The sequence below is a fragment of the Psammomys obesus genome, unplaced genomic scaffold (genome assembly GCF_907164565.1).
Source record: "Psammomys obesus unplaced genomic scaffold, mPsaObe1.curated_primary_1811, whole genome shotgun sequence".
In the NCBI taxonomy this organism is placed as follows: domain Eukaryota; kingdom Metazoa; phylum Chordata; class Mammalia; order Rodentia; family Muridae; genus Psammomys; species Psammomys obesus.
In genome coordinates, this window is record NW_026585987.1 from 7,481,234 (window position 1) to 7,506,415 (window position 25,182).

At 40.3% G+C, this 25,182-nt stretch overlaps 1 protein-coding gene across 1 annotated transcript in view; it reads right to left on the bottom strand.

The window, feature by feature from the left end:
* Positions 1 to 20,594: 20,594 nt before the first annotated feature.
* The window catches only part of Cplane1 (ciliogenesis and planar polarity effector complex subunit 1), an 83,736-nt gene continuing 79,148 nt past the window's right edge, over positions 20,595 to 25,182 (bottom strand). The window contains exons 52-53 of the mRNA XM_055601078.1: positions 22,102 to 22,280; positions 20,595 to 21,100 (exon numbers count right to left, since the gene is read on the bottom strand). Of these exons, the coding sequence (XP_055457053.1) occupies positions 20,924 to 21,100; positions 22,102 to 22,280 (356 nt within the window). The 3' untranslated portion in view covers positions 20,595 to 20,923. The remainder of the gene's footprint in view (positions 21,101 to 22,101; positions 22,281 to 25,182) is intronic.

The window sequence follows — 25,182 nt, forward strand, 5'->3', positions numbered from 1 at the left end:
GCAGCGGATGGCTTTCTTTAGCTTAGCCCAGTTTCCAGGGAAGCATTGTTTTCTCCAGGCTGTAAAATGGCAGAATCTCCTGGATATATAATTTATTCTGTTGAGAAAAAAAAGCATGCAGTATCTATGACCTATCTGCAGAAGGAGTTTTTGTAAATGTAGATTTTGTTGTATTAGGTCACCCTGAAAACAATACAAGAAAAGGGATCCCCAGGCAATCTGGTGGAGCGAATACTGCAATAAATTTTTTTACTTCTCTTTGTTACTTGTCTGTTTCCATTTGAATTTATTATTGTAAAGATCTGTTTAAATCCATTTATATTATTTTACAGTCTTTTATGTAAAATTTATTATATCATTGGTTTTCGAAGCAAAACATAAAATATTGTTTATACAGTTTGTACAGGCTGACTTCTGAATAATTGGTATCTATTATTTTCATTCCCATAAGAGGGTGTAAACAAGTCCAGGGTTTTATTGTATCCTGCAATATTTAGTATTAACTATATATGATTTAGCACTGTGCCAAACACATTTTCAAGAGTACATTTTGATATAAAAAGAAACTATAGTTTATCCCTTGTATGTTTCCTTTTCTTTCTAGTGATGTCATGGTGTTAATACTTGCATTTTAAACCATGGGGAGAGGTGACAATTCCGCTATTTTGGAAAAACAGTATTTCTCTTAAAGTGATGCCATGTTATTTTAGAAACAGTTGAAATAAGTATGATACTTCCTAGTTAAACACACTACATTTTGACACACTATTTTTTAATGCTGAGAGTAATTTTACTAGTGGGGATATCCATTTTGTAGCCTACGAGTTTTATACATGTTTTCAGAACAATTGTCATATAGATTAGTTACTACAAATACCTCAACTAAATTGGGAGAAGGACATATGCACTGATTTTTAAATGACTTTGGAAAAAAATGGCCTCAAAAACGTTAAATTTTATGATACCAGCAAGTAAATGAACAAACTCAGTTTGTGAGGAAGAGTGACTGCCACAAAAATTCGTCTTTGTGAATTCCTATTAAATACTATGAAAATACCTCCATGCTCTACTTCCTATGTGGGGTCTTTCAGAGTCTTGTTGAAGGCCATGTTGGTTCTTTCATGACTACATGGCTCTTCCCCCTTCTTTGAATTCTTTATGAGGAGGCTAGAGTGCATTTTCCCTGGAGTTTAAGTCAAAAGTAGACCTGAGATAGCTTATAAAGCAGCACTCTATAAGTAAGGGTAAAATACCATCTAAAGAAGACAGAAAAATCCAGCCTAGAGAATACTAAGTAAGATGTGAGTTTAAAAGCCAACTCTTAAGTGCTTTTTGTCTGCCAATGCTTGCTATCACTCACTTCTTGAAAAATGCTGCAATATTTTGTTCCCATTTTAAAGATGAGGATGACAGGCACAGAGCATTTAGTCTCAACAGAATTGATATCTGGAATTGACACGCCTATGCTACACTACTTTACATGTGTGGCAAGCATTAAGCTGAGGATCCTATGAAAAAGACACCCTTTCCTAAAGGTAGCTTGTCTGTAGGAATACAAGGGTTTTCATTTTGTTCTCTGAGACACTGCGTCACTATATAGCCCATGCTGGCTACCTTTGATCTACCTTTGATGCCCAGGCTGACCTTCAGCACCCCATCTTATCCTCCCAGGTACTTGAACTGCAGGCATACACCCATACCTGCCTGGCTGGGGTCCTTTTGAAAGTCAGCCTTAGAGCAAATATCCTAAAGATATCTGTCACATTGGTCAGAGATGGGCTACTTTTGCCATTTATTGGAGTTTGGGGGAGTTTTCCATAAAAGCTGTTAGTAATGTAAGTGGGATAATGATAGTGTGACTCTTAAATGTGTAACTAAAACTTTCAGAAAATTGGGGCCCTTTTTAGGTGTTTACTTAGCACTGAAGTTACAGCCTTGGCAGTCAAGCATAGAAAATTAACTACAAGTATATGGGGATTTAAAACAAAGCCAGTCTTAATCTACTTTGTTGATTGACAACTATAGATTAGTAAATCATACTGACTTGTTTTGAAGATACATTTCGAATAGAAACGCTCAGGGTTAAGAACGGGACAGATGGTGTTCTTGGCATGTTTGAGGCTCTGTGTTGTCTGCAGTACCCCTCCAAGAGAAACTATTTGCAACCAGGCATAGTGGTTGAACGCCTTAGTTTCAGCACCTGGAAGGCAGAAGCAGGCAGATTTCTATGTTCAAGGCCAGCCTGGTCTACAGAGTGAGTCCTAGACCAGCCAGTGCTATATAGTGAAACCCTGTTGAACAAAAAGAAAACTTTTTTTAAATATACTTCTTGTTAGACACATTAATCTATATTTTAACACATTTAAATTATCTTAATATTTTAACAAAGAATATCTAGTTTTTAAAAGATGCCCATATAAAAGTATACATGGTAGAGAAGTCCATACAGTTTTCTAGAATTCAATAGTGTATAGCTTACTGCTAAGTATGACTGATTGACTTGTTTGCCAGTAATTCAAACACCAGCAGTTTTGAATGGTTTGTCTGATGAACACAGGTAAGTTAAACAGATTTTTCTTTAATTTTGTTTGCTTATTACATATGCAGGTGTGTGTGTGTGTGTGTGTGTGTGTGTGCGCGCGCGCGCGCGTGCAGGCCAGTGCTGCCAAGCTCTTAGATGCGTGCCGGGGACCCAAACTCAGGACCTTGTTATGCTTGTCTAACAAACGCTTAATAAATGAGCCATCTTCTCAGCCCCGGAAGCTGAGTTTTCTCTAATGAGCTTCTCAGAGTTTAATTGTAGGAAGTAAACAAAGGAACTGACATTTTTCTATCCCCTCGCTTTTAGCTTCACAAAAGAACCCTGGTCACTAGTGTGAATAAGCTCTTACTTGTTAGTACAGATGGGGTCAGGCTATGTACTGCTGCCTCCCTGGTGCTGGGATTAAAGTGTGACTCGCCACATTTAAAACTCACCTCGTTCTTCCAGGAAATGAAATACTAATATGTGAAGCATTTGATAGTCGTGCTCTACAGTGATCTTTGTTATGCCATAACATAGAATCTGCCTAGCATGGATAAAGGGGAAGGAAAAAAAACCTGTTTGCCATGTTCGTTTTGGGCTAGTTTGTTTAATGCTCTATGTAACTATCATCAGTGTAAGTATATTTATTGCACATTGATTTTTACTAAATTTGAATTTCTTTTCCTAAGTATACCCCTTGTTTTACTGGTCCTTTATGAGAAACTGGATTAAAATAATTGAATGATATTTGATATGATATATCTAACCAAACAAATCTGTTTGTGAAATGTATTGACTGAGTGGTCATTAAAAACCTAGTGAGTAGCTTATATAATCTTGTCTTCTCTGGAGACTGAGACAGAAGGATATCACTTGAGAATAACCCAAGCACCTTAGCAAGACCCTGGCTCAGAAAACTAGGCCAGAAGTAAAGTGTACAGTATAGTGTAAGCACTTGCCTAGCCTGTCTTTTGAGGCCCTAGGTTCAATTACTATGGTGTAAGTTTCCTACTGACATTAAATGACTACCATCAAACACCATTCCTTTAATAATCTGTGGCTAACTGCTGAAAGTAGGGCATTGTGCCCCCCCCATTTTTTCTTATTTAGAATTTTTTTAATTAAAAAGGTAAATTAGGAAATTCCATGTACCCAGTGCTCAATCTCAGACACTGAATTTCAAACCACTTTTAACTATGCCACACATCACCTCACACAGGCATTTGAGAGAATGTAAGCACATTGTTTATAACTGTGTTATCTTTAAATTCAATACTCTTGCTAGCAAGTGACCACTTAGTGCTGAGTCTCTAACTGTCTAACTGTCTAGCTGGCTAGATGATGAGCACCTGCAGCCCCAACTCTCAGGAGGCTTAGGCAGGAGGATCATATGAGCTCAGTTCAAGACAATGGTGAAACCTCAGCCAAAAAGAAAATGCAACTTCCTCACACATTTGGGTCTCTTCATCTTTATTATTTTACTTGTGAAATGTGTTCATAAAGGAATAGTGTTTTCTTGGATTAAGAAAATAGTTCATTTTAAATGGAGCACTATAGTTATTTTGTGGTTTTTCTCTATTTCTTAACTAAATTGTAGGTTTGAGAGATCTCCAAGTTCACTAATGCTTGAGCTTATATGACTAGAAAAGAGGTACTGTAGAAATTGTAATGTGAGCAAGGTCCAGTTGTTACCTGTCCCTTTGCATTGGAACCGCAAATACCAAGCATGCACCTGAATACCAGCACTTGCAGCCAGAGGCAGGTGGATGTCTGAGTTGATAATTGCTGCATATAGAGTAAGTGGATTTCAGACTATGGTTTATAAGTATTGTCCACATGCACTTTGCTTCCTGGGGAATGTGACTTTGAGCCTTTCACTTGGGACTTTTTTCAGACACTGTTGAATCTGTCATGAGCTTGGAAGCAGTTATTTTCTATTTATTCAACTGAAATTTCACATTTCTTCCACTAAGAAATGGCAACATAAGTTTATCAATTTAAGCTTAACTTTCTCACATTTAGATCTTGGAATTACACAGAAAAAGAATATCATAAAACCTAAATCCATACTGAATTTTTTTATTCCATAGTTTTAAAATATATATGAATATATGAGGGAGATATCTGAGAAATCGCTTGTTCTTGCTTAAGCATTCTTCATTCACAATTTGTCTTGGGAATCTGATGCATTAGCAAAGCACTTTAGTGTGGAATGAGTCCATACTCAGTATCACAATTAATCCATACTGAGTAATGCAATTAATTCATACTCTGTATCATACACATAACTTCAAGAAATTCAGTCACCCCAGCCTGGTTCCAAATTTGTCATTTTAGAGATCATAACAAAAGCATTTCTTATGAGGAGAATGAGGTGATGTGATACCCAGATGCTGTATGAAACTTCCTCCCAGATCTGTGTACAAGGAAGCTCCATCTTGGAGATTTCGTTATTCAGTTCCCTGATAAAGCTGTAAATATAGGCTGCTTAATGACTAAACTGTGATTTTGTTTTTTTTCCAAAAAGATCTACATTTCCTAGATTTTTGTGGTATCTGCCATAATATTAGATAATTGGAAAATGTAAAATGTGTTTTTACTGTATTTTTTTTTAAATTTAGTAATTGAGGACTAAAACTTGGATTTTTTTTTTCAAGTGTTACATTTGAGGTCAGAAGACATAGTATGGAGGAGGAGGGGGCCATGTGTTTCTGAAACAGTGTAAAATGAAGCTTCATAAATAAAAATAACCTAGCATATTATGTGAGAGCTTAAATCCCTAACTTTCTTGTATGGTTTATACAGGTGGACCTTTAGTGTTTGCTGTACTTGGGGAGATGGAGGAGTGAATTCTGCCTTTGAATGGAAACAGCATATTGATAGAGAAATGGGTGTGTATGGAGTTCAATATCAAAAGATGAAGCTAAAACAAGTAAGGAAAACCTGGCTAGGGTATCATACTCTGCCATCCTAGCCCTTGGGAAACAGACATAATGAGACCCTCTCACAAAGAGGATATTCATTGTGACAATTTAGACAACTTTAATAGTAATACATCTTTTGACCACATGTGTGTAAAAGTAATTAAAGGGATAGAGCGAGCCCTTGCCTGGAATTGGAGCAAATCAAAACTCAGTTTGCTACACACAGATTTAAGGATGTCAAGATAAGAATCAAAGACAGCCACTGACCCAGGTGGCAGTGCTATCAAATGAAAAGACTGGCAGAGTTACAAACATGTTTAGAAAGTAAAACGAATTAGACAGTTGTCTGAATGGGTTAAATCAAAACAAGGCTAGTTAGCAAGTTCCTCTAGCACAAATGGCAATGTTCAGCTTCAACATGCTCCAAGTTTGTACCTGTGGGACGTTTGGGCGATGCCAAAATGTAAGATACACACATGTATGGCACTTTAAGATGGGAATCCTTGGCCATGCTGTGTTTGTGAGTCTCAGCACACGTGCAGTAGAGGAAGAGTAGCATGGAGCCAAGGAGGGACTGCAGAGGCTGCCAGCATTTAAGGTCTGATGGAAGAAAAAGAACTTTGTGGAGGAAAAATAGTGTTGATGAAACTAAGATGGAAAATGCTAGGTGTTCTATTCCTGTTGAAAACTGTAACTTAAGGATAGTGATTTCAAGGGGAGTGAGAACAAAAAGCAGATTGCATGTGAGGTGTAATTAAGAAATGCATGAAAATCTTTAGAAGAATGGCAGAACAGGAGAAGTGAGATTCTGAGAAGCTAGGGAGGGGACAGGAAAGGGCCTAGCATGCCACATCAAGACTCTGGAAAGTCTTGATTAAGGTTGAATAAGGTGTGGATGCTCAGAGTTGCAGGTCAACACTGGTTTCCCCTTAAGCAATTGTAATGCCAAGCTACCTGTCTATGTTTGTTTTCTCCAATAGTTTTCAGCTGCTTTGTCATGGAGACAGGACTTTGTGGAGAAATAAAGTAAGAGGAAATTGGAGGGTTGAGGTTCACAAGTCTCCATGACTTGGAAAAGCAGAGTGTAATGAGAATAGCAGGAGTTGGATTATGTGATAATGCATCAGAAATAGATGGTTATGAGTTCTCTAAGAGTGAGTAGGGGCTAAAGTGTAGAGTATGACAATGAGTGCAAAGTCTTAGCATTGAAGAGGTCAGGGAGTGAACAAAGACCTAAGCTTTCTCTTTCCTTATGTGCTAATAGTTTGTCCTGAGGATGAGTTGGTATTGCTGCTAGGTTCATTATTTCTAAGTTTTGCACATTCCACTTTGACAAGTATTTGCTGAGTATGAGCTATGAAAACATTAGCAAATAAAATTTGCTAACAAAATTATTTGCTAATAAAATTAGCAAATAAAATTTCATTATTGTAGTAGAGGCAGAGAATTAACACAAAGTACACAAATATTTAATTTCAGTTGACTGCTTAAATAGAAAGTAGATTCTAGAAAGGTATGTAGGACTGAAGTAGTTTGGAGGTTTTGGGGAGTTCCAAAAGGCTTTCTATTCCATGTCTAATTAGACCTCAGATGAAGCCTGAGAAGCAACAGGCATAAAATCCAGCAGCATGGCTGTTCTGGCAAGGGATCACACCCAAAAACCTGGGTCTGTGTAATCCAGATGGAATACAGACACCATCTTAGTTTTACACTTTTAATTCCTCTGGCTGGAACACAGCCACACCTTTAGTACACAGCTTTACTCCCAAACAGTGACATCTAATTGACGGACTGACAAAGTGATGAATCAAAGGAAGATTTGATAGAATGAGTCAGAGATAGGATATGCCCAGCTCTCATGAAAACAGACAGGAAAGAGAGTAGGAGACTTTAGGAGTACAGTTTAGTTTGTTGGTAGTTTGTTGCAGTTCAGTTGAGTGCAGTTTAGTTTGTGGAGTTCAGGGGCAGCTTTTCCAAGCAGAGCAATTCAGTGAGACGTTTAGAGAAGCTGCTTTGAATTGGTCTGCTTGGAGAGGAGTTTTGAGCCAGAACAGCTGAGTTGAAACAGCCAGAATTCAGAAAGAACCAGAAAGGGTAAGTAAGTCTCAGAGGCTGAAAACATTCTAGGCCTACGTTAGCAGTTGGAAGCTGGACGGTGAAGCCTTCAAAGTCTGGGTTTACAGAAGATTAGAACGTACAGGAGTCAGAAGCTTCCAGGCCCAGGCCTAGGGATAGTTAGATGGAAATGCTCTGGACTCAGCCCAAGCCATGTATTCTTAAAGCTTGGGTATAAATCTTATTTCATCCCCCCTATCTGAGGAAATAAAAATGACATTTACGCCAAATAATACTGGGAAATGGGAAAGTATATACACACTGAATTTTCCCTTCAGCAGTCAGTCAATTTCTTAGACTCATTATGATGGGGTGTCAAGTTTGGGGATAAAAAAAATAGATGTGTTATGGTCTGAATTTGATTCCCAGTAACTACATGACGAGGCTCACAATCTCTTCTCTTTAATGTATATTAGTGTTTTGCTTGCATATGTACCTGTGAGCCACATGCATGCCTGGTGCCATTACAAGTTAGAAGAGGACATCAAACCAGGAACTGGAGTCACGGATGGTTGAGAGCCACAATGTGGGTGCTGTGAACTGAGCACAGGTCATCTGTAAAAGTGCTTTTACCCACAGAAACGCCTCTCTAAACCTTGGGTCTTTTATTTAAGCTTTTTTCAAATTCTAATTATGTGAGTATGGGTGTATATGTGTGGGTATGTGCACTTGACTGCAGTTCCCACAGAGGCCAAGTGAGTATTAGATCCCCTGGAGCTGGAGTTGCAGATGATTCTAAGCCATGCCATGTGGTTACTGGGACTCAAATGCAGCACCTCTGCAGGAGCCACTGAGCCATCACTCCAGCCCCAGGATTTCTATCCTAAATATCCCTCAAAGGCTTGTGTGTTGAAGGCTTGGTCCTCAGTTCATAGCTGTGAGGTGGAAATGTGAATGTCACTGGTAAGATTAAGACATGTCTTCCTGGGTGTGGATCCACAAGGAGATGAGATGACCTAGTCCCTGGTTTACCTAGAGAATAGCTGTGGATAATAACCATTATTTAAAGAATATTTAAAAAATCAAAGGACAATATTACCCAGAAGAAGAAAAGTTTTGATGATTTTTGCATGCCTTAAAACAGTCAACAGCAACTTGAAGACCCAGCTCTTTGTAATATTCAATGATTTTAAATGGCAACTCTGAAGACATGCTTTTAATTCATGCATAAACCTTATACTGTTAATTCTTTTAATTTTTACACATGCACAAAAACTAATGCTTTGCCATGCCTTTCCTTCCATCTGATTTTTCTCTATAGAGGCAACCACTTTGAACCTTGCTGTTTATTAGAATCATTATGTCACCTGGCAGTGGTGGTGCATGCCTTTTATCCCAGCACTCAGAAGACAGAGGCAGGTGGATCTCTGTTGCAGGATATTTGATCCCATTGTGAACCCCAAAATTGTGAATGATAAAACACTGTCTCTTGTTTGGTGTGTTTGAGCCCTATCATTTGCCTTTAATTCAAGAACTTTCTGTTTATTATAAACAGGCGATTTTGGTGTGGTGAGGTAAAGGTGAGGCACACACCTTTAATCCAATAGCTTTCTGTACACAGAGTTTAATAAAGTACACCTAGTTTAAGAGGCAGGGCAAGAAACCAACTGACAGGGACTAAAGATTAGTAGGAGACTTTGAGTTGAAGGGTATTTAAGATAGCATGCAGAAGTAGAAGGGGCTTTAGCTCTTTGGCTTTAGCTTAGTCTTCAGCTCTCTACCTCTCTAGCTTTTGGGGCTTTTTGAGCTTTGAACTAGCAAGACTCTGGCCTTGGGATTTTTGCCCTTTTCCTCCTGAGCTTCAGTTATGCAGGTGAGCCTTTTGGGTTTTTTCCATTCAGACCTGAGCTGAGAAGGAAGGTCAGCCAGGTACTTTCTTTTTCACAATTTATTCATTATGTATCCTGATTGAAGCCCCCTCCCTCAACTACCCCCAGTCCCACCTTCTTTCCTTCTTTCTCCCTATCCCCTTCCCCTAGTCCACTGAAAGGGGGCGTTCTCCACCATTGCCATCTGCCCATAGTTTATCGAGTCTCATCAGGACTGCCTGGATCCTCTTTCTCCGTGACCTGGCAAGGCCGCATCACCAGAGATAAGTGATCAAAGAGTAGGCAATCGAGTACATGATGGAGGCAGCCCCTGCTCCCCTCACTCAGAGATCCACATGGAGACTGAGCTGCCAATTGGCCACATCTGAGCAGGGGTTCTAGGTCCTCTCCATGCATGGTCCTCAGCTAGTGCATCAGTCTCTGCAGAACCCCCTGGGATCAGAACCTTTTGCTTTGTTGGTCTCCTTGTGGGGCTCCTGTTCCCTCCATGATCCTCTATCCCCAACCCTCTCTTCTTCAGTAAGATCCCTTGTGCTCTATCCAAAGTTTGGCCGTGAGTCTCAGCATCTGCTTCAATCACCTGTTGGGTAGAGCCTTTCAGAGGACCCTCTATAGTAGGCTCCCATCCTGTTTCCTGTCTTCCACTGCTTCAGGTGTCTATCCTGTTTGCCATTCTAAATAAGATTTAAGCATCCTCCCTAAGGTCTTCCTAATCCAATTAAAAACTGGGGTACAGAGCTAAGCAGAGAATTCTCAACAGAGGAATATCAAATGGCAGAGAAATACTTAAAGAAATGCTCGGCATCCTTAGTCATCAAGGAAATGCAAATCAAAACAACTCTGAGATTACATCTTGCACCAATCAGAATGGCTAAGATCAAGAACTCAATTGACAACACATGCTGGATTGGATGTGGAGAAAGGGGAACCCTCCTCCATTGCTGGTGGGAGTGCAAACGTACAACCACTTTGGAATTCAATCTGATGCTTTCTCAGAAAATTGGGAATAGTGCTTCCTCAAGATCCAGCTATACCTCTCCCGGGCATATAGCCAAAAGATGCCCCACCATCCAATAAGGACATTCGCTCAACTATGTTCATAGCAGCTTTATTTGTAATAACAAGAATCTGGAAACAACCTACATGACCCTCAGTGGAGGAATGGAAATTGTGATACATTTACACAGTGGAATACTACCCAGCCATTAAAAACAAAGAAAACATGAAATTTGCAGGCAAATGGATGGAACTAGAAGATCATCCTGAGTGAGGTAACCAGAGACAGAAAGACAGGTATCCTCTACACTCCTGAGTCTTTATTGGTAAAATAGAACAGTTGGGGTTTTTATTTTTTAAAAATAACATTTAGATTTTCATTTTTTTAAAAAGCAAGAGCTCTCTATGAATTCAAGTTCAGCATGGTCTACAGAATGAGTTCTAGGACAGGCAAGGCTTCACAGGGGGACCTTGTCTCAAAAAACCCAAAAATAGAATAAGTATGTCTGTTCCTTTTTGGTTCTTATTTTTTACGTGTGTGTGTGTGTGTGTGTGTGTGCGCGCGCGCAGGTGTGCGTGAGCACACATGTGCCATGGCACACTCATGAAGATCAGTTGTCCCTGAACAACTGTGGACAATTGTGGAGGTGAGTTCTCTCCTGCAATGTGGATACTAGAGTTTGAACTCAGGTCATTAGGCTTGGTGCCAAGCAACTTTACCTACTGATTTATCTATATTTCTAAGAAATAAACTTATAATACATGAATCCTGGACTTTACTTAGAGAATTAACTGTATGGTCTATTATAAATGGTTTACATTTCAGCTATATTTTAAATTTTGGAGTATTTTTTTTCTCATTCTCCAGTTGCTTCTCATACACAGTGAGTTATGAAAGCAACACCTCACATCTCAAAGAGAATTTTATTTTCATTTGCCTTGAGCTCAACACACAACACACATCTCAGGTTTAGATAGCAGGGCAATCAGAGGCTCTCTGTCTCGGAACTCTGATTACAATTATAAACTGTAGTCGAACAGCTTTATTGTCAAGAAAGCAAGAATGGGCAAAATATTGTAGGCCAGACCTGAGCCTACCAAGCTTGCTGCCAACATCCCCAAATCTGCGCTGAGAATGCCCCTGCATCAAGTCCAGCGTTCCCTGGGTACGTGTTCACCTGGTCAGCTCAGCAGGAAAAACAGCTGCTCCACTGTTGGCACTAAGCACCGTTGGAGAGAGTGGGCTCAGATCTGCTCTCCCTGTAATCTGTTGGTCGAACCCTCTCAGGAAATGGGAAACAATTTATGTTCAACTCATGGCTAGCCACCAATCAGAACTAAAAATGCTTATTACAATGCAAGCAACCTGACAGAGATGTAGAACAGGGTTTCCTTTGTCATTTTCTAAACATTCTGATTTGTTTTCATTTTTAACATTGTAGTTTTGGGCTTGTCTTGCCTAAGAATGAGTTTTGTTATGAAATTTTCTCTTCCTTTTGTTTTTGTTTTTCAAGACAGGGTTTCTCTGTGTAGCCCTGCATGTCCTAGAACTCACTCTGTAGACCAGGCTGGTCTCAGACTCACAGATCTGCCTGCCTCTACCTCCTGAGTGCTGGGATTAAAGGCATGCACTACCACTCTCTGGATTTGTTGTGACATTTTTATGTGTATTTGTCATTGATTGTACTTTGTACATATCCATTGGTTTTAATGTCAATATATATACACGCACATGTCCGTGGTGCAGAACTGGAAATCACGTTGAACGAAGTAAGCCACACTCAAGAAAAAGAAATGTTTTCTTTTGCTTCTTCTGTGTGTGCTTCTTTTCTTTGTCTGGCTTACTTTGCTTACCATGATTTCTAGTTTCATCCATTTTCCTGGAAAATACAGAATTTTATTCTTCTTGATGGCTGAACACTCTATCCATGTACCTGTTTATGGACATCTAAGCTGGCCCCATATCTTGACGTGTGTGACTAATACTTCAATAAACAGGGATGTGGAATTTCCTGTATTATGCTGGTTTAGAATCCTTTGGGAGTTGCACAGATGGATCATATGGTAGTTCTGTTTTCAGGCTGATGAGAAACATCTGCACTAAATCCCACAGTGACTGGACTCCTACCAGCAGTGAATAAGGATTCCTTTTTTCCCATATCCCTGCCAGCATTTGTTATCAGTTATTGTCTTCATATAGCTATTTGTTACTGGGGTTTTAATTTGCATTTTCTGATGTCTAGGAATGTCGAGCTTTTTTTTTTTTTTTTTTTTCATATTCACTAGTCATTTGTATTTCTTCCCTTACAGGTTTTATTAATTAGATGTGACATGGGTTTTTATTTGTTTTTATGGTTTGTTTTTTTTTTTTGTGTGTGTGTGTGTGTGTGTGTGTGTGTGTGTGTGTGTGTGTGTGTGTGTGTTTGTCTTTTGTTTGGTTGGTTGGTTTTTGGTTTTTCAAGATAGGGTTCTCTGTGTACCCTTGGCTGTCCTGGACTCACTTTGTAGACCAGGCTGGCCTCAAACTCACAGAGATCCACCTGTCTCTGCCTCCCCAAGTGCTGGCATTATAGGTGTGCGCCAGTGAGCCCAGTTTGTTTTCGCATTTAATTTTTGGGTTTTTATAGACCCTGTAGATGTAAAGTTGGCAAACATTTTCCCTCATTCTGTAGGTTGCCTCTTCACTACACCCTATGCAGAACCTTTTTCATTTCACAGAATCCTAAATGAGTGGTTTTGCTGCTTGTATATCTGTGCACCACTTGGATGCCCAGTGCTGCTGGCGGAGACCAGAAGAGGATGATAGATCCCCTGGAACTGGAGTTAAAGATGGTTGTGAATTGCTGTGTGTGTGTGCTGGGAATCGAACCCAGGTCCTCTGGAAGAGCAACCAGTGCTCTTAACCAGTGAGTCATCTCTCTGGCCCTCCAGTTGCCAATTTTGGCTATTATTTCGTGAAGAAGTCCTTACTTGTGCACATCTTAGTACTCTGCCTGTGTTGTCCTCTAGCAGCTTCAGTTTGGAGTCTTTATCAATGTCCTTGATTCATTTTGATTGGATTTTTCTTCAGGGTAAATGATAGGGATATAATTTTATTCTTCTACATGTGGATATTCAGGGTTTGGGAACCATATATTGAAAAGGCTTTTTTTTTTTTTTTCCTGACAGTGTGTTTTTTAAATCCTTTGTCAAAACTCAGGTGACTGTAGCTGAATGGGGCATTCTAGCCCCTTTACTGTATCCCACTGGCCTCTGTGTTTATTTCTGTGATGGTAGTATGCTGCTTTTGTTCTGACTCTGTTATGAATGGATCAGTTATGACACCACTTTCTCTTTCTGCTCAGGATTGCTTTGCTTGTTTGGGATCTTTTACACCTGCATAATGAATTTTTATGACTTTTCTATTCCTACGAAAAATGTCAGAATTTTTTTAAAGATTTTTTTATTTATGTATACAGTATTCTGCCTGCACATACACCAGCACACCAGAAGAGGGCACCAGATCTCATTATAGATAGTTGTGAGCCACCATGTGGTTGCTGGGAATTGAACTCAGGACATTTGGAAGAATAGCCAGTGCTCTTAACCTCTGAGCCATCTCTCCATCCCAAACTGTCAAAATTTTGATGAGGATTGCATTGAATTTCTGGGTCACTGTCAGTAATATTGTAGTTGATTTCAATGTCAAGTTGCCACAAATTAGAATCACCTGCACAGGGAGCCTCACCTGAAGAAGTGTCTTGACTGCCCTGATTGATGCCAGAAGGCTCACCTGGATGGTGGACTGCACCTTCCATTGGCAGCCAGCTGTAGAATGTGTGGCAGAAGGCAGATCAGCTTGCCTCCCTTTTTGGCTGGCCTCCATCTTGCCTGGCACTGATCCACCTGCTGCTGCTGTTCATTCACCACCAGCAGCACCGCATCAACAAGCCTTCATCTTGAACAACAGACCAGTGGGAGAGCTCCCTAACGTTTGGAGCCAGAAGCAACTTCCAAGGCATCTTGCCTTCTGGACTGTGTCCCCTCACCCTGTAAGAAACAGCTCTGGTGGGACTATTGACTGCTTAGGCATTCAGCCTCAAGAACCAACTATCAGGTTCTCAGCAGCTCAGGCATGGTTTAGCTATTACTATTGTAAACGTGACCTAATGAATTCACACAGATGTGTGAGCAAGTGTGCATGTGCATGTGTGTATACGTGTGTGTATTCATCCCATTGACTGTTCTTCTAGAGAACCCTGGCAACAAGTAACATAGCCATTTACAGAATATTCTGCCAATTTTGTCAGTGAAGGGCTCTTTCCATCTACTAGTTTCTTTTTCAATTTTTTTCTTCAGTGTTTTAAAGTTTGCACTGTAAGACCTTCACCTTGCTGCTTAGGTTTTGTTATGAATGTGATGCTCTTCCTGATTTCTTAATCAGCAAGTTCATTATTGATACTTAGAAAAACACTGGTTTTATTTTTTACTTTATTTTATTTATTGCCATGCATGGTACTGAGGCCTAGAGTCTTAGCCTTGGGATATAAAGGCAGAAGATAGCAGTCCAAAGCCAGCCTTGACTACAAAATGAATTAAGGCCTGCCTTTTCTATATGACTGCCTGTCTCCAGCTGGTCGTGGTGGAGCATGTCTTTAATCCCAATGTCTTTAATTTCATGTCTTTAATCAGGAGGCAGAGGCAAGAGAATCTTTGTGAATTTAGAGCCAGCCTGGTCTACATGGCAGGCTCGAGGACAGCCAGCAGTGGGTGAGAAATAGCCTGTCTCAAAAAATCAAAAGGAAAAAAGGAGTAAAAAGGAAAGTGTGCTGTTGGTTTTGTCAATTTAAGCCAAACCTAGACACATCTGGGAAGAGGCAGCCCAGCTGAGGAATTGTCTCTGTCAGGTTGGCTTGTAGGAAAATCTGTGGAGTGTTTTCTTGTTTTCTCACATGGGTGGTCCTGGCTTATGTGTAAAAGCTGTAAGTCATAACGAGCAAGGCAGTAAGCAGTGATCCTCATGGACTCTGATTTTCTTCTTGCCTCCAACTTCTGCCTTGAGTTCCTGCTCTGGCTTCTCTTTATGGCCAACTGTAAGAGGTAAAGTGAAATAAACCTTTTCCTTCCCAGCTTGCTAAAACACTAAAAAGTCAGTGTTTTTGTCATAATAGAGGCCTAACTGGGTCTGAAGAGACTGGTGAGTTTTTATCCCACCACTCTCCTGAACATATCCATCAGAGCTCAGATCTTCTGGTAGAGTCTGTAGGGTCTTTTAGACACAGGATCACATCATCTACAAATAGGGCATATTTGACCCTTTCCTATTTGTAACCTTTCTCCTTCTTTTGTTTACCTTATTGCTGTCATAAGACTTAAAACAGCATATGCTTTGTTTTTCCCATTTAATAGAATTGTTGGCTCTAATTTTGTCATACACAGCCTTTATTACTTTGAATTTTATTCAGCTTTAAAAATGTCCTAAATTGGGCTGGAGAGATGGCTCAGTGGTTAAGAGCGATGTTTGCTCTTCCAAAGGACCTAGGACCTAGGTTCAATTCCCAGCACCCACATGGCAGCTCACAACTGTAACAGATCTGATACCTTTACCCTAATGCACATAAAAATAAAAATGAATAAATTACTTTAAAAAAGAATAGTTAAAATGTTCTAAATTATATATATATATATATATAATTTCTAGTGTTTCAATGTGAAGGGATGTTGATCTTTGTTCGAGGTCTCCTCTACAACTATTGGGTTCAACATAGTACTTCTGTAACTGAGTCTATGCACTGTATTATATTTATTTGCATCTGTTGAAGTATTCTTGCATGCCTTGAATGAAACCAACTTGGTGATGGTTATACTCTTTTTCAATGTGCTATTGAATCCAGCTTGAAAGTTTTTTTTTTTAATTGCATCTATGTTCATTAGGGAAATTGGGCCATAGTTTTTGCTGTTAATGTTAAATTCATTTTTATTTTATGCCTGTGGGTGTTCTGCCTGCATGTTTATGTGCCTTTGAGGCCAAGAGAAGGCATCAGATCCCCTGGAACTGTAGTTATGAGAAATTGTGAATCATTCTGCAGGTGCCTAGAACAAAACTGGGCTCTTCTACAAGAGCGAATGCTCTTAACCACGGAGCAGCCAATCTGCCCTCACTATGGAGTGGTTGCCTCCTTATCTAGTTTTAACAGGGTGATAATGGCTCCCTAGAGTGAGTCTTGGTAGTTGAGAAACAAGAAGTTATTTCAACTCTTTTGTATTTGCTAAGACTTGCTTTATGGCTTAAAATGTAGTCTGTGCCAGAGAAAGTTCCATGAGCAACTGAGAAGCTTGTATATCTTAACTGTTTGTTGAATATTCTATAGCTATCTAATATGTGCACTTCATCTATGGTACAGATTAACTCTGAGGTTTTCTGGTGGAGTTTATTCTAGAGAACCTCTTGATTATAAGAGATGTAAAGACCTCCATTATTATTGTATCTGTATTTTTGTTTTGTTTTGGATTTTGAAATTCAAAGTCTGATGTTTGGTACATATACATTTACAGTTGTTATAACTTCTTGGTAGAGGGCTGCTTTAATAATACATAGTTGCCTTTTTATCTCTTCTAACTTTGGTTTGAAGCCCACTTGACAGTGTCAGAATAGCTATGTCTGCTTGTTTGGGCTTCTGTTTTCTTGATATGTTGATGCCTTTTTAACTCTCAATTCTTGGGTGTCTTTGCCATTGAGGAATGTTTCCCAGGCATAGCAGATTACTGGATCTTGCTTAATATACCAGCTAGTTTGTGTATTTTAGTTGACAGTTCAGACTACTGACAGGGCTAAAACTGAAGGTTCTCAGACTTCCTGCAATTGTTTGTTCTTTTCTTCCTCCTCTATATCATGGTGTTCTTGTTTCCCAAGTTACCATGGTTGGTTCTTTCCTAGCTCTCCTGTGTGCATCTATTCTCTCATGAAATCTACTCTGTGATCTCATGGTATACTTAGTCAGGGTTACTGTTGCTGTGATGAAACAATGACCAAAACAACTTGGGGAGAAAAAGATATATTCAGCTTATGTTTCCACATCACAGTTCATTATCAAAGGAAGTCAGGACAGGAACTCAAGCACGGCAGGCAGGAGCAGAGGCAGAGGCCATGGAGGGATGCTGCTTACTAGCTTGCTCCACATGGCTTGCTCAGCCTGTTTTCCTATAGAAGCCAGGACCTCCAGACCAGGGATGGCTCTGCTCACAACAAACTGAGCCCCTCCCTATGGGATTGGGATTCTCCCTTTCATGCTACAGATTTTCCTCTGATGCTACTGATGACTATCTGTCATTTTAAGCATTAGAGAAAGGCACTAAATTGAAGCATGTGGTTTCTATGTGGAGGTTACACTTAAGGCCAATGGTTAGAAAATATTTTTCTGTAAAGTTAGAAAATCCTTTAAGCTTCACATGCCTATGGCCTGTGTTTAACCACACAACCCTGGGTCACATATAAACGGCCTTATTTGTTGGAAACGTTATTTGTAAGAGCAACAATCTATGAAAACCTCATTTGTAGGAGCAACAATAGGAAGCAGATGAGATCTGGCCAGGAACTGCTGTCCTCTGTGTTAATGCAGTCAGGTGGGAGCTGGGGTCTTGCTTGTGGCATAGTCCCCGTAATTCCTTACGCTGAACTTACAGAGGCAAGTTGTTCAACTCCTTTATGTGTTATGATAGAAGAGAACCATCTCCTTTGACCTCCACATGAACACCATGGCACATATGCACCACCAACACAGAAGTGAATAAAATATAAAAGAAATGAAAGGTTTGTTATAGGGCTGGAGAAATGGCTCAGAGGTTAAGAGAACTGGCTTTTCTTCCAAAGGTTCTGAGTTTAATTCCCAGCAACCACATGGTGGCTCACAATCATCTGTAATCAGGTCTGGTGCAGGCAGAGTATATATAAATAATAAATAAATCTTAAAAAAAAAAAAAGGTTTGTTATAATACCTGTAAGAAGAAACAAGAGGCCATAGGAGAAAAAATGTTCATGTTGCTTGTCCTGAGCCAATCCTTTTTTTTTTTTTTTTAATAATTTTTTGAAGGGGTATTTGCTTGGGTGGTTTTGTGTTTTGGGGGGTATGTGATACACATTTTTTAAAATTAGTTCTTTGCGAATTTTGTACAATGTGTTTTGATCATATTCACCTCCTCAATTCTTCCACCCCTTCCCCACCTAACCAACTTAGTCTTAAGTAGGCACTTAGAACTATAAATTTAACTTCTGGGAGTGCCTTCAATGGATCTCATAGGTTTGGGAATGTGTTTTCATTTCATTTGATTCTAAGAACTGTTTGTTGTTGTTTTTTTCCTTGATTTATGTAAGGGCTCATTCACTATTCAAAAGTGTGTTGTTCCCTCTCTATGAGTTTGTGGTTTTTTAGGGTTTCTCTGGGTATTATTCTCTGGGTATTATTCTGTTTCAATTAATAAGATACAAATGATTATTTCAATTTTCCTATATTTGTTGAGAATGTGATCTGTCCTGAAGAAAGTTCCATGGGCTTCTTGTCCTAATGTGGTCTGTCCTGGAGAAAGTTCCATGGGCTGCTATGAAGGTATACTGGTAGTATTTGGATAAAATGTGCTGCAAATGGCTAGGTCTGTTTGGTCTATGGTGTCACTTAATTAACATATTTATCTACTTTTGCTGTTGCATTGGGAAGACCTGTCAGTTGGTGAGAGGGTTACCAAAGCCACCCACTCCTACTGTAATAAGGTTAATCTCTAGTGATATATCCAACTGCATTCATTTTGTCTGCACAGTATTCTCAGATTTTAGTTTATAGGGTTAAAACTGGGAGGGAAGGTAAATGAGGCCACGCATTAAGAGGTGAAATGGGTAAAATAGCTGAAAGGAAAAAGATGGGGCACTGTTAGGGCCCATAGACTTTAGGGATTGTTAGAGCTACGGAAGGTTTTAATTCAGAAGTAAAAGAAACAGGGATAGGATGAGAACAAAGTAAAGGCAGAGGAAGAAGGGGTTTATATGAAATGTGATTGAAGAGTGGAAAAAAAACCACAGCCCAAGACCTAACTGAGCAACATGCAAACAAAAGCAGAGTGTCATAATACATGCCAGGGCGGTAAATAAGTAATGAAGTAAACTGCTCACCTACCTGTGCCAAGCTGAGAGCTAGAGTCCTCAGATCCCCTGGCACCACAGGAGAAAGAAAAAAAAAAAAAAAGGGTAGAGGAACAACAAAAAAATTTTAGTGTTCCTTGGTGCTGGGGATCACAGCCAGGGCCTTGCACACAGTAGGCAGATACTATATCCTCAGCCCTACGATACAGATTTATAAGAACTGGTCACACTGGGTGGCGGTGGTGCATGCATTTAATCCCAGTACTTGGGAGGTGGAGGCAGGCAGGTCTCTGTGAGTTCAAGGCCAGCCTCAATCCCAGGACAGCCAGGACTACACAAAGAAACCCTGTCTCAGGGGTGGTGGTAAGGGGTGGCGGTAAGGGGTGGCGGGGCAGAAAGAATAAGCTGGTTGCATGTACCTTTAAGAAACTGTGAGAATAAAATTATTTGATTCTGCACTTCTCGCCATTGTTAAATAATGCGTTGCTTTGGTTGAAGAACACAGCAAACATCTTACATCTTAGCGTCAGGGGTTGAGATAATCCAGTCTTTTCATATAATAGGGCTCAAATTGGAATTTTAGTCATTTCTCAGAAAATGATCTCCAAAATTAGTAAGCCTCAGCCCTGGGATTTTTACAAGGTTAAGCTGATCGCTGTAGGCCAGTGAGGTGGCTCTGCAGGTAAAAGGTGTTTGCTACCAAGCCTGATTCAAAATCAAGGCCTGGGACCCACAAGGCACAGAGAACTAACTCCTACAAGTTTCCGTGACCACCTCACATGGGCTGTGGTGTACACACACACAAATATAATAGTGTTGACTAACCAGAATTTTCATGCCCTCTCCATCCAAAGGGTCCCCTCTTCCCCTGCAACATACCAGGCCAGAGCACAAGACAAAGATCTGGCCTGGATGGAAGTTACTCCTTGGTCACACCCTGCTCAGCTCAACTGCAGATTTTTAAACTAAGTTTTGAAGAGCAGACTTGAGTTTCTCCTCAGTGACAGGAAGTCCCCGTCAGGTCCACATTATAAGGAGTTTCTGAAAGCACAGAGGATAGTAAAGGAGGAAGCAAATATAAGTTTTTGGGTTTTGTTTTGTTTTTTTTTTTTAATTCAAAGTAATTTAAATATTCTGAAAACCTGGTTTGACATGTGCGTATTGTTTAAATTATATTTAAAAATGAATCATATGCAAAAACATAATACTTTTCTCTAGCTAAACAACCTTTCCCCATAAAGGCAATATTACTGAAACATTTCTTTTCCGTCTTGGAATGGTTAACCCAAAGATCCCTATAGCTTCAAAATGTAAATTCTCATTATTTCTTTGAGTGTTTCACAGACTTAGACCCACAAAACTCTCAAGACCACATGAGTGAGACGCTGGCCAGTGCCTGGATAGCAAAGAGAACACTACGCAGGTACTAGAAGTCCAAGGCCCAGTGGACAGAAGGGCTTTTCTCCTCTACGCTGGCCACCATGTCTTCAACGGCTTTCCAGTCAAGTTTGCTGAGGATGCTGCCAGTGCTCTCAGACACGCTGTCCATGCCATTCACCAACAAAGAGGGCTCAGGCTCTTCCTCTTCAGCTGGTGACATCTCCTGTGGAATTGGAAAAACAGCTGTGGTCCATCAAACAGGTAAAGGGGATGTGGGAACCTGGGTGGTGGTTGCCAAGCAGATCTGCACTAAGCCGGACACGGCAGACACAGCTGTGGGCATCAGATCTGATGAGCAGTCAGGATGGGTTTTGGTACCTGTAGTACAGTAATCTGTTCTTTGTACTTAACTAAGTTGAAAATTCTGACAACCAAATACTAGACTACTAGGCTGAATATCTGAAATCCTAGGAACTGGGCAGAGTAGGCGTGCTTATAATTCTAGCACTCTAGAAATGGAGGCAGGAGGCTCAAAAGTTCAAGGTAGTGTCAAGTTTCCATCATGTTTGAAGCTAGTCTGGACTTCTCAGAGGGGATGGGGGTTGTACACCAGGGCTAGAGACAGCCCAACAGGAAGACTGCTTGCTGCTCAAGTGTGAGGCTGTATTTAGATCCAGTACCCGTGGAGAAAGACTGTAAGTGGCTGCATGTACTTTTAACTCCAGCAGAGACAAGGATGGCCATGGGGTGACTTCCTGGCCAATAGGCCAGAAAAAGTGAGCTCCAGATTCAGTAAGAAACTGTCTCAAGGGAACAGAGGAGCAGTGTGTGCATGGATACCACACATATGCAAGCACACAGACTCAGATGCACACATAACTAAGAACAAACAGAAAGGTGGGAGTATCCTACATAGGGGGAAGATTAAAAGACTCCATGAAATGGTGCAGTCAGATACACAGAAGGTCTAGAAATCAGATAAGACAACAGAGGAACCAGGATACTTATTTTGGGAGAGGAAGGAAGGTACTAGAAAATGTTGAAAATTTATCATTGAGTTCAAAGAAAAAGAAAAACAAAACAAAACCCACCAGAGGCTACATACAAAACTGTCTCAAACAAAACAAACATACATACACACAAAGAAAAAGAAGAAAAAAAGAGAATTTCAAAATGACCTAAGAAATGATTATTTTCAATCTTACAAAAGACAAGAACACTAACCTGTAGATGGGACCTGGGCCTGTCATGAAGAAGCTGGTGGATTTCTGAAGGCAGCATCCAGGGACTCACCACCATCTCTTCTCTCTCATGCTCTGTGCACACCTGCTTCACTGGAGGAGCTGTCCCAACAGCCCCATGGCTTTTCATGTGCTGCAGGCTCTGACACACAGTATTAGAACCTTTAGAGGGAAAACAACACACATCAGAACTGACTGAGACACTCATTTGTGTATGAACTGTGACCTTACTGCTAAGCTCACATCTGTTACCAAATATTCAAGCCATAAGGTTTGGCCAAGGCTAACTGCAGACTTCCAGCAATATGTGACAAGGCCACTGAAGTCTCACCATCTCTTTTGATTTGAAAGTAACGGTGACTTCATCTTTAGAGCAAGAACAACTAGTGAGGAGATCCTGTCTCAAAACAACAACAGGAACCAAGGAAACAAGGAACAAAAGGAAGCAAGAAAGGAAGGGAAGAGAAGAAGAAAGAAGGAAGAAGAACAAGAAGAACAACAATAACCACCACCAACATTCGAGGGCATGTCTCCAAGACAGAAACAAAGGAAGGTGTGCAGCCAGACCATTCTCTCACATGCTCAGGACACAGTTGGAGACCACCACCAAGCAATCCCACGCCATGTTTGCCACAGTTAACTTGTTATCTAGACACTATAGAAGGCCTTGTTTGGTGAAATAAACACAATTATTGACATCGAGAAAGATGATCTACCTTCCCCACTCTGTGGCACCTTAGTATAGGTCCTCATGTGTGATGACCCCTACCATAAAATTATTTTGTTGCTACTTCATAACTGTAATTTTGCTACCATTATGAATCATAGTGTAAATATCTGTGTTTCCCAAATGGTCTTAGGTGACCCCTGTGAGAGGGTCACAACTGCCAGGCTGAGAACCACTGAACTAAATGGCCAGAGACAGTGAGAAGCTAGCTGTCTTTGGCCCTGATTTTACCCCAAATGACTTCTCTGGACCATGCCTTTCTCTAGGATTTATTTGGCCTACCCAATTATGAGATAACATGCATTTCTGTGAAATAGTGTGTAAAATTTTTCACAGTGCAGTTTTCCTACCTCCAGGGTAATCAAAGCTTTTAATTTTTTATGATAAATTTTACAATGATTATGGAGCTATACACACACACATAGTAAAATGGTCACTCAGGTAAAAATATACACTACTCATAATAAAATGGGCTAGTACTATGGTGCAATAAAATACCATTTCACCAGGTGACAATTACTCATCCTCTGCTACCCGCCGCGTCTATGACAAAAGTGGCTGAAGCCACCCATTCAGCAAAACTCAACACATACATGCTTTATGCTGTACTTAAAATACCCAGCAACTTTATGACAAGACATTTAAAAAACATTATATGGGTGGAAGAGCTCCTGACAGAACATTTCAAAAACAACCTGCAGGAACCAGGTCTCTTCTTCATCTTTACCCAGGCTCCTCGGATTGAACTTAGTTCATGGGCTTTGTAGGAGGTACCTTTATCTGCTAAGCCATCTTGCCAGCAAATGGTTTTAACAGTAATTTATTAACCTGTCTATTTACTGAGATAGGCTCCCAGTATGTTGCCTAGGCTGATCTTGAACTCCCAGGCTCATGTGTTCCTCTTGCCTTAACCTCTTTAAGTAGGTGGGACTTCCATGTATACCTCATCCAGAGAGCTTTGTTACTTATAAATATGTATTACATATTTAGTTTACATATTAGTAAACATAGTTTACATTTTACACACACATAAAATACATATATGTATGTACATTTGTCTGTCTGTCTGTTGAGACACGGTTTCTCTGTGTGTAGGCGTGGCTGTCCTGAAACTCACTCTGTAGACCAGGCTGACCTAGAACTCACAAAGATCCACCTGCCTACGGAGTGCTGGGACTTAAGGCGTGCATCACCACACCTGGCTTATTATTTATATTTTAGAGACAAGGGTCTCAAGTTGTCCAGCCTGGCCTGAAGCTCACTGTGTAAGTCAAGCATGGCCTTGAACTACCGATCCTTCCATGTTCTATTTCCAAGTGCCAGGACTGAGTGTATGCCTTCATGTCAGGTTTGAAAATAAGGTTTTAATAATCTACCTGAAAGCCCAAAGTAGGTAGCAGAGTTGGAAGAGTCTAAAACCTAGACCTTCTTTTGAAACAAAATAACAGGTGTCTGACAGGGTATACATCCTGTAATGCCTTCCTGTTAATGGGCACGATGGCATACACCTGTGATCCCAGCACTAGGAGAGGTAGAGGCAGGTGGATCTCTTGAGTTCAAGGCCAGCCTGGCCTACAAAGCGAGTCCAGGATAGCTAAGGCTACAGAGAAACCCTGTCTCCAAAAAAACAAAACAAAACAAAAAAACCAACAACAACAAAAAATCTGTTAACATAGCTAAACAACCATTTTTCACTTAGTTTATTCAAGTATCTCATTTGTTCATTTTAAGTAAGGGGCAATACAAAGATGAGGAAGAAAGTGTAGTACAGTCAAAGATTTAGTCTAACACGGACTGTGAAATGTGTGACTAAGTACTGCCATCTTCATAGCAACTGTGCAAGTTAAGCATTAACTTCCATTCATAAATGAGGAAATAAATTTAAAACTTGAACATATTACATTAGAACACCTAAAGGATTAAGAATATGGGTGCCTAAGCCATGTGCAAATCATGAGTCTATAATCCTAGCTATTTAGAAGGCTGACAAAGTCTTCACTCAAGGTGTATGGGAGGATATCAACTAAGGAACAGAGTACAAAAAGCCTGGACTATGGATGAGAAACTAACCATTACAAAGCAGGGAAGTTGTGATCTTCCTGTGGCCTGAGGCTGTGGAGAAAGTTTGGAAGTGTTTGTATTGGTGTGTGAGCTGCTGCAGGAGTGGGTTGAGGTAGACCAGAGGGATGACAGCCACAGTCATAATAAAAGGTAACAGCAAAGGCATGAGATGGGACAAATCTAAAGAGGTGTCCAAGACCTTTTCCCTAGCCATCAAGAAGTCGTGAGCCCAGCATGGTAGCTCAGGCTGGTAATCATAGCACTGGGAACAGTAAA